Source organism: Panthera tigris, chromosome A1 (genome assembly GCF_018350195.1).
Source record: "Panthera tigris isolate Pti1 chromosome A1, P.tigris_Pti1_mat1.1, whole genome shotgun sequence".
In the NCBI taxonomy this organism is placed as follows: Eukaryota; Metazoa; Chordata; class Mammalia; order Carnivora; family Felidae; genus Panthera; species Panthera tigris.
In genome coordinates, this window is record NC_056660.1 from 68,321,590 (window position 1) to 68,331,669 (window position 10,080).

General features: G+C 43.5%; 1 protein-coding gene across 1 annotated transcript in view; it reads left to right on the plus strand.

Annotated features, from left to right (window-relative positions):
• The window catches only part of RAP2A (RAP2A, member of RAS oncogene family), a 32,917-nt gene extending 31,017 nt beyond the window's left edge, over positions 1-1,900 (plus strand). The window contains exon 2 of the mRNA XM_007098392.2: positions 584-1,900. Coding sequence (XP_007098454.1) covers positions 584-821 — 238 coding nt within the window. The 3' untranslated portion in view covers positions 822-1,900. The remainder of the gene's footprint in view (positions 1-583) is intronic.
• Positions 1,901-10,080: the final 8,180 nt, after the last annotated feature.

A 10,080-nucleotide genomic window follows, 5' to 3' on the forward strand; every position in this document is an offset into this window, starting at 1 on the left:
GCAGGCTGAAAAGAACCATGATGTCTTTCAACTGGCTAATCTGGAACAGTTTTATCAAAGGGATAGAATGTAGTCATATTTGATAGTTTCCATCCTAATGATTTCTACTGTCTTTTGTCTTAGGAACTATTCCAACATGACCGGTTTTGTATATTTATGGAGCTGAGTAAAATGCTGACAATTATAAATCGTTTGCTTGCTCAGTAGAGCTATTACTTCATCAACTGAAATTTTGAGTAAGCATCTCTTAGAATGGAAAAAGTTTAAATTAAGCCACCTAACAGGATTTATTCTGAGATTCTGAGAATAATTTTCCAAATATATCTGGAAAGGTAAATTGATTTTCGAAGATGTAGAATTGATTCATGTAAAGCCTCGTTTCCAAAACCGCATTTACTATCCACTGTGAGGGCAGCACCTGAATGCCCTCAGGGAGATGTCAAGCCAAGTGAGGCAAATGACGTTTCGGGCAACTAAAGAGAATGTTTGTGGTAGAATAGAATGAAAAGAGAGAAGATACGTTTTAGTCTCTTAACTTAGTGCCAACTTTTATAATGTCTGTGTCTCGTTTGCTCTCTTGTAGGTATGAGAAAGTGCCAGTCATCTTGGTTGGGAACAAAGTGGACCTGGAAAGTGAGAGGGAGGTGTCATCCAATGAAGGCAGGGCCCTCGCCGAAGAGTGGGGCTGCCCCTTTATGGAGACTTCTGCGAAGAGCAAAACGATGGTGGACGAACTCTTTGCCGAAATCGTGAGGCAGATGAACTACGCCGCGCAGCCTGACAAAGACGACCCGTGCTGTTCCGCCTGTAACATCCAATAGCGTCCGATGCGGCCGCCCCGGTCGGGCCAGTCGTCCGGGCGACTGCGGTGTCCGCAGGGTGTGGGGGGTGACTCTGCAGTGCAACGGCCGCCCTTGTTCGGCGTCGAGCAATGATTGTCAGTTGAGGTCTCTGAGTACCACTTGGGGTCAGTAGCTACAGTCTTCACCGTTGTCCTCGGCCTCCTGGACGCACCTGCCACTTGAAGGCATAGCCAATCTACAGGGTGATCTCCTTTGGAAGCTGTGGTGGCATTGTCACCGAGTTGACAGAAGCAACTATTGTATAAATTCAAAATAATCATGAGAGAGAAACCAGAAGAATCCCTATGACCACTTGCGGTTAAGATATTTTGTCTTCTTTGAAAAAAAAAAATAAGTAAAGGAGAAATATTTTCCTATGGAGAGTACTGAAATTTCAGGACTTGAGATAGTGCTTCTAACCAATGTATTCCGTCAAGTCAGTAACAGCTGACCTGCCAATGGCATTACAGGGAGAGATTCTTTCCTCAGCTGACGCATTTCTGTTCCTCAAAATTGATGCTTAACTGTAGATGTTATCCTAACGTGTGACGCAGAACTAACTCGTGCATCGATCCTTGCTAGAGCAAAAAAAATCAGAACAGGTTGTGTACGAATACGATCTGGCTTTCGAATGTGTTAAATCACCTGCTTTGCCACCCAAAATGGAGGCTCTCACAAGGGTTTGATCCAAATTTAACCCCCAAGCCCACCCTCTGTTAACAAAGCGGGCATGGTCTTAATTGACAAGAAGAAAGCGATGTGATGGGAAGATTGCCTCGCCTTACTCACAAGAAGCGTTCTGGTAGATTAACTAGTACCATCGTGTAAGGAAAATGAAGCCATGTTGCATCCACGTGTTCCCGTTTGCAGAAACCTCACAGGACAGTACACACATCTTGCATTTTTTACGTTCGTTAAAGCAGCAAACCTTCTTGCCTTTAAGGGCTCTGGTTGTGGTGTGATTCTTGGCTAACCTGCTTTCGAAATCACGTTTGCTATAGCAGAGCTTTATTGCAGGCATCTAAAAATTGAATAACCATGTGAAATAATTTGGGCTTAAAAGTAGAACATAAATTATAGAGTGGAAGGTAAGGGACAAAAACAAAAACAAAAAACCACCAACCCTTTTATCTTTAATTTTCCTGGGGAATTATATAAAGATTTTCTTATAACAATTTTGCCCTGATTACTGAAGTGGCAAATAAAGCTAGAGAGAATATTTTCTTTTGAAAAGGTGCTCAAGCTCTGACATTTTGGGTTTTCATAGCCGTGAAGTATTTATCATTTGCATGACTAGTGGCACAGGAAAAACCTATTCGTAGGTTTTACAATCAAGTGCAGAAGGGTTTTGAACAAACTTCAGAGCTGTAAATGCTGAAGAGAGTATCCTGAGCGAATCCTCTGGAGATAGATTTGGCCTTCAGAACTGCAATAGCGCTGAGCCTGCGATCTGCTTCCTGCCCCACACTTTGTTGCTTTCACACACTTGTGCAAGTAACCGCTGGTCTTCTGTGGGTACCTGAGAGAGGAGTGTGTGTTTGCGTGTGCATGTGTGTTTATTGTTCCTGAGAATTTGGCACAAGTCAGAGATCATTGCCTACACTGAGCATCCCGACTGCAGAATATAGTGTATCAAAAACATTTTTTAAATTATTTGCGTGTTTTTGACACTTTCTGAAATCCTTGGTAACCCCCAAGTGTTTAGTGAGCTGGCATTAAGCTTAACGGATAGCAGAAAGGTGGATAGTACTTTTCATAGGTGAGAAAACAGAGATATGTGGATCCAACCAGGCTGTGATTGTTAAAAATCTTTGAATTGTGAATATTTGCATTCTTCAATATAGGTTTTGGTTTTTGTTTTTGTTTTTTTTATAACCCCCAATTGTGAAGCACCTTGTTTACAGGATGGAAAGTTCTAACCCATTTTACTGAAACAGATTTCAGTATGTAACAGTTGATTTGACTCAAACCTTTAGAGAAACCAGAGATTCAAGAAGTACGATTTATCTACTGAAAAATAGAAATATTTGTTAGTGAATCGGTTGAGACTTGAAGCGTCTAACTTCTCAGAATGATTGTTTTTTTAGAATTCCATATTTAACAGACAACTAAGAGCACATATTAAAAACATCTGTAAAGACTCTACAGTTTTACACTATGGATTGCCATGCAGACAAGAAAAAGAAGTCAAATATGAAAAGTATGGCAAAATGTAAGGTGGAAAGATTAACTCAAAATCCGGATTTTCGTCCCCCGTGTTTGCGTCAGACAGTAAGGTGGGTTTTCACTGTAAAGATGTTGATAAGAACTGATTTGGCTGCCTGATCAGCGTCTGCACACAGCCCTTCATATTTAGTGACAAAGCATCAAAGATATCCAGAAACATGGGAACCCTCTTGTGCTCTTAACTGTTGGTATTTCATCTGGTATGAATATAACTCGGTTTGAATGAATGTGTTTGTTGAGATGTTAATAACAAGCTTAAGAACGGGAGGATTAAATTTGTTGGCACACAAATCATCGTGGCTACAGAGAAAAGTTGGTGACCTTGTGTCGCTATTTATTTTATGCCCTGATCAGACTAGCACCTAGATAAGTGAAAGTTTTTCTAACATGCCTTAAAAATGTTATGGTTTGATCCAAAGACCCACTTTTTCTTTAGCTATTTGTGATAAGCTTTTTCCTTTGTTTTCCTTTTGTGTTGTTTTACTTTCAACACAGGCAGCGTTTTTTAAGTTCTTTTTTTTTTCCCCTTTTATGTTGCAGCTTTTTGGGGGGGGGTGGTTCTTTTTCAAGCTGTGATAGTGATGGTAATGGATGCCTTTCATTTTGTTCAATTTACAACATACACGCCAGCATCGGATCAAAAGCGTTACGTAAAATCTTCCTTAAACTATCGAAAGGTGCTCCGTGATCTTTTCCTTTGGTTCGTAGAACTAGAACTGAATTTTTGACTAAGTGCTAGAATTGCCGTCACTCTTCTGTGGAAAAACTACTGATATTTTATGCTTTTCTTTGTGAAGAAATGTTGCCTAAGGATGTCTGCTGTGTGTTTTCAGGAGTTTTCCAATGGGAATGTTGTCCGTGTATGTCTGAATGTGAAAGTGCTTATTTTGTTTGTTGCTGTTGGTTTTCCGCTGGTTTGTTTTGGTTTTTAGTTGTTCTTCTCACTAGCCTTGTGTTCACGCTGGTAAGCTTTACCTGTCTCCTTGGCCAATCAAACGTTTGAGACTATGGGGGTCTTTTTTTTTTTTTTTTTTAAATTAACGTGTCATTGTGCATCTATTAAATCTTGATCAGGGTTTCAAGAATGACCGCAGTGGGTTTTGGAAACAGACTTATCATTATTGATTTGGGGTTTCCCAGAGATATAGTTCACAGTTCATTGTTGAGCTCTAATACAACTGACCATTTAAAATTGAACAACAGTTTATTGTTTTGTAACAATGTCAGTTGTTAAACCTTGACATTTCGATTAAAACATGGATTGTAGTTATAACTCAATGCAAATTCAACAGTTGTATTTGGAGTTAAATTATTTTAACAAATAAATTTATTTAATGAAACTTCCTCTGGATTGGTTTGGTTCGGTTTTTGTACATGTTCGTGACGGAAATGTGTTCAATATGTACGAAAATAACTAAGAATTGCCGTAGAATGAATTTAATACTCTTGATACAGAAATATCCAAGCTGAATTAAATGGACGATGCGTCATAAAAAAAGGAAGGTTAATAGATCATTCTCATACCCTTTATAAATAATAACACAAGAAAGACTTTAAAATTAGTAATTACAGGGGTAATTACTGATTTTACTGGGTGGCACAGTCGGTTAAGTGACTGACTCATGATTTCGGCTCGGGTCGTGATCTCATGGTTTGTGTGTTCGAGCCCCGAATCGGGCTGTGTGCTGACAGTGCAGAGCCTGCTTGGTATTCTCTCTCTGTCTCTCTGCCCCTCCCGTGCACTCTCTCTCTCTCTCTCTCTCTCTCAAAATAAATAAAATTTTAAAAAATAAAATAAAATCAGTAATTACAAATACAAACTTGTCTCCATAAATAGTGTTTTATATTTTTGAGGACAGCTAGCTAATTGGAAGTCTCAATGCTAATGTGAACACAATCATTCCAGGTAATTAACATTAATTAGCAGTTGCTCTGTGGTCCTGCTAGTGTAACTAAAATGTATCCTTCTAGTGAGGGGTTGGGGCTGTCTTTTTGTTGCGGTCTTGTGGATTTTAAGGTGCCAGAAGCTGGAGGTTGCTGCTGGGTAGGGCTGTAGGGCCTGCCTGTTCTATATGGGGCCCTGTGAATGTTGACAGAGGCTGTTAATTATGTACAGCCTTCAGCTGCCCTGATAAGGAGCCCATTCATTCCCTAAGCCAATTTAAACTATGCCTTTTGGTTATGTTGCCTTCAGACTCTGTTGAAATCCTCTGGCAACATTCCACCAGTTTAGAGGCTTCATTGTTTTAGAATATAAGAATAATCTGAATGAATATAACGAAGGCACTGTAGATAGGATCTCAAATATTTAAAGGAAAACGTGCCTATATTTTAGTATAATAAATCAGTATCTGGTTAGCCTCATGATCTCACTTGAAGCTTTTATAAAGTAATTAAACCTATCAAATTATAATTTCAATTGGGAGAATTTCCTTATGGCCGAAGAGCAGTATTTTGAAATTCTCCCAAGTTGTACTATTCACTGATTGCTGGAGGGCCGTGAATGGAAATCTAGGTAGCTGGAGGAGTAAAGTGCCGCGCAGTTTGGAACCCATCTGACCCCCGGAACCTGTGAAGCAGACAGAACGGTCACAAGTTCCCTAAAAAAGCTGCTCACCTATTTGTTTCTTAATTTTCAAAATATATGTTACATGTAAGTACTAATAAACCATAGTAGCACTCATTTGTCAAATGGATAAACTGGTTTCACCTTTTTTAATATTAACTTCTCTGGTTTTGTTTTCTCTTTGAGGTATTGGGGGTTTTTTGGAGGGTGGGGGGGTTCAGAGAGCGAGAGGGCACAGTGAACGAGGGGGAGAGGGAGAGGGAGAGAAGCAGGGTTCACCCGATGTGGGACACGAGCTCACAAACTGCGAGATCATGACCTGAGCCAAAGTCAGATGCTTAACCGACTGAGCCACCCAGGCGCCCCGAGGTATTAGATTTTTTAAAAGATCTGCTGCTTTTCCAGGTAAGATGATGTAGTATATCTTTTGATACTTTCTTAGAACAGTAGTCTTCAGGTTACCTTCTAGGATTTCTCTAAGATCTATTAGTGAAGAAAAAGAAGACTATCAACTTGGAAGATTAAATACAAAGACCTATTTAGTACACATCAACTAGGAAAAAAGAAACTGTAGGAATGATACTTGGTTTAGTTTATGGGAATTTTTTACAAAATCTTCCCATTTCAAAGACTCAGAAGTATCAGAGATTTCATTGTTTTATCATATGATTACAATTTTACATTGACAGTATTTGGGGTATGATTTACATTTTTATCTTTTAAAATATCAGGTATCAGGGCACCTGGGTGGCTCAGCCGGTCAAGCGTTCCACTTCGGCTCAGGTCATGATCTCACGGTTCGTGAGTTCGAGCCCCACGTTGGCTCTGCACTGACAGCTCAGAGCCTGGAGCCTGCTTGGGATTCTGTGTCTCCTTCTCTCTCTGCCCCTCCTCCACTTGCATTCTGTCTCTCTGTCTCTTTCTCAAAAATAAAAAAAAACTTTTTTTTTTTTTGATTTTTTTTTAAACGTTGATTTATTGAGAGACAGAGCATGAGAGGGGCAGAGAGAGGAGGAGACACAGAATCCGAAGCAGGTTCCAGGCTCCGAGCTGTCAGCACAGAGCCAGACACAGGGCTCGAACTCCCGAACCGTGAGATCATGACCTGAGCCGAAGTGGGACGTTTGACTGCGCCACCCGGGCACCCTGTTAACTCTTCCTGAATGGTGTCCACCACTGAATGGTGACCTCTGGTCAGCTATCGCTCATGGAGGACTACTGTCACATCAGGCCTGGTGTGGCAACAGACAGGCATCCACACATAATCCCCGATCCCAAAGACCTCTTTGCTGTCTTACCCCATTCAGGCTGCTCTAACACAAGCATAAACCGGGTAGCTAACAAACAAATGTGTATTCCTTACGGTTCTGGTAGCTCGGAGATCAGGATCAAGACCGGCAGATTTGGTGCCTGGCAAGGGTCCGCTTCCAGCTGCGCTGACTGCCCACTGTGCCCTCCCGTGGCAGAAGGGAGAAGGCGGCGCTCAGGTGTCTTCCGTGAGGGCACTAACCCATGACCTCATCCCCTCCTAGGGGCCTCCTGGGGGTTAGTTTCAACATCTGAATTTTGAAGGGATGCACACATTCAGTCTATAGTACCAGTCTTTCATCTCGCCTTTTCCTTTAAGTCAAGGCAGATACAAATTAGCCCCCTGGTAATAACATAATTAATTTTTTCCCTACTTGTACATACCAGAATCCCAGTAACCTGGGCCAAGCCAAAGTCCTGGGCGCAGCCCATAGGGCTGTCACTGACTCCGTTCTTTCTTCCCAAGGCAGGTGTGACCAGCCTGAATGAGTCCATGCTGGGGACTTTGAGGAGTCTGTGATGGATGGGAGTGGATGACAGTACAGCAGGGCTCCAGGGCTGTGCTATTTACAGGGTGTGTCTACTTCCTCAGGAAACACTCAGGCTAACAATAGGATCGGCCAGGGGCTGGCCTGGGGGGTAGGCATTGGAGGCACTGTGCTAGTTTGGGGACAACAGCAAAGCTGAGAGGGGCAGGGAGCTGTATTGCAGATACTCCCTTGAACAATAAACTCTGACTCCCCAGTATCCTTGACCTCGGCCCATATCAGGAAATGGTGAGTTAGCAGTGGCACTGAGAGAACATTGTCCAAAATACCCAGGAATCCCTGGATCCTATCCTTGAGGGAGGTGTAAGCTCGTGTGAAAGCAGCCTCACACAATGACATGTGCACAAATGCACACACATATGCACACACACACACACCCTAAAACACCGGGGTAAGGGAATGGCAATTACTCGCTGGAGATTTTATTTTTATTTTTTAATTTATTTTTATTTTAGAGCATGAATGGGGCAAGGCAGAGAGAGAGAGAGAGAGAGAGAGAGAGAGAGAGAGAATCTTAAGCAGGCTCAGCCTGGAGCCGAACTCAGGGCTTAATCCCACAACCCTGGGATCATGGCCTGAGCCGAAATCAAGAGTCAGACACTCGAGGCACCTGGCTGGCTCAGCGGTCAAGCGTCTCACATCGGCTCCGGTCATGATCTCACAGTTTGTGACTTCAAGCCCTGCATTGGGCTCTGTGCTGACAGCTCAGACCCTCAACCGACTGAGCCACCCAAGCACCCCTGGAGTTCCAATTTTTTTTTTTTTAATTTTTAATTTTTTTAACGTTTATTTACTTTTGAGAGAGAGAGAGAGAGAGACAGAGTGCGAGTGAGGGAGGGTAGAGAAAGGGAGACAAAATCCAAAGCAGGCTCCAGGCTCTGAGCTGTCAGCCCAGAGCCCGAGGCAATGCTTGAACTTGAACCTTGAGATCATGACCTGAGCTGAAGTCAGATGCTTAACTGACTGAGCCACCCAGGCCCCCCAGGAGCTTTCATTTTCAAGCGGCAGTACAGAGCTCTGGTGCACTGCCTGAACCCCAACAGATTCAGGTCTGCTCGAGGAGCTAGAAGGAGAAGCGAACCAAAGTCCTCTGTCTACATCTAGCCTGAAGCCTGAATCCAAATCCTGAAGGTTGCCTCTGCTAGCGAGTAGAACCGAAAGAGGAGAAGTGAGTTTGATCCAGTGCCCATCACAGCGTTCCCCTGGGCCGTCCTCCCAGGGCCTAACTGCGGGGAGGAGGAGGAGGCTCGCAGGAGGAGGACGCTCCTGGGGGAGCTGCCTCCAGACTCCTCCTCTCACTTCACAAGGGAGGAGAGGGAAGGATCGAGAGGCCCTGGCCTTCATCCTGGAAGGGCCATCTGGGCAGCCTGCACGTGGCTGAAAGGGCCTTTAATCCGACTGCCGTCCAGCAGCCCTCCTCCTTTTGGGAGCGAAACAGAGACGAAAGTGAAAACCAGTACAGGTTAGAGGGCAGCTTTTTCTCTACCAGAGCCGAAAACACCTTTCTTGGAAGCAAAGTTTGAATGTTTTCCCTTGATTTATTTTGTTTGCTTCTTTATTCACTATGTTTTGGTTCATTTACACAGTCTGTATTCATGATCTATTGCTGTGTAACAAATGACCCCAAAGCTTAGAAGCTTAAAACAACAAACATTTATTACCTCACAGTTTCTGTGGGGCAAGAGTCTAGCCATGGCTCTGATCACTCCCAAGTCTGCAGTCAAGCTGTGGGCTGGGCTTTCAGTCATCTGAAGGCTTCACTCGAGGTCCATCTACCGCTAAGCTCCTTCAGTGGTTGTTGGCAGGATTCGGTTTCTCTAGGGCTGTTACAGTGAGGCCCTTACTCCCTTGTTGGCTGTCAGCCGGAGGCCTGACCATATGGGCTTCACCACAGGGCAGCTTGCAATGTGGCAGCTGGCTTCATCCTAGCTGGCGAGAGCAAGAGAGGAGTACCAGCAAAATTGAGTCACAGTCTCCTGTTTTTATCTCAGAAGTGAAACCTCACCATTTTTCCCTGTTTGCTTCGTTAAAAACAAGACACTGGGTTCAGCCCACACTCCAGAGATCACACCAGAGTCTCCGGGTGGTTCATTTTATGTCAATGTGACAGGGCCATGGGGTGCCTAGATATTTGGTCAAACATCATTCTGGGTGTTTCTGTGAGGGCATCTTTGGAGGAGATTAAATTGGCAGACTGAGTAAAGCAAGACTGCCCTCCCTGTTGGGGGTGGTCTCCTTCCAACCCATTGAAGACTTAAATAATACAAATAGGCTGACCTTCCTCCAAATAACAGTGAATTCTTCCTGCCTAACAGCACTTTGAACTAGAATATTGGCTTTTCCCTGCACTCAAACTCAAACTGAAACATTGGCTCTTCCTAGGCCTTTAGTCTGCCAGCCTTCAGACTGGGATCATACCATTGGCTCTCCTGGTTCTCAGCCCTCCGGCTCAGACTGGCACTGCATTATTGACTTTTCTGGGTCTTCAGCTTGCTGACTCACCCGCAAGTCTCGGGACTTGCCAGCCTCCGTAATCTCATGAGCCAATTCCACGTAACAAATCTCTCTATATATAAATAGACGATACATG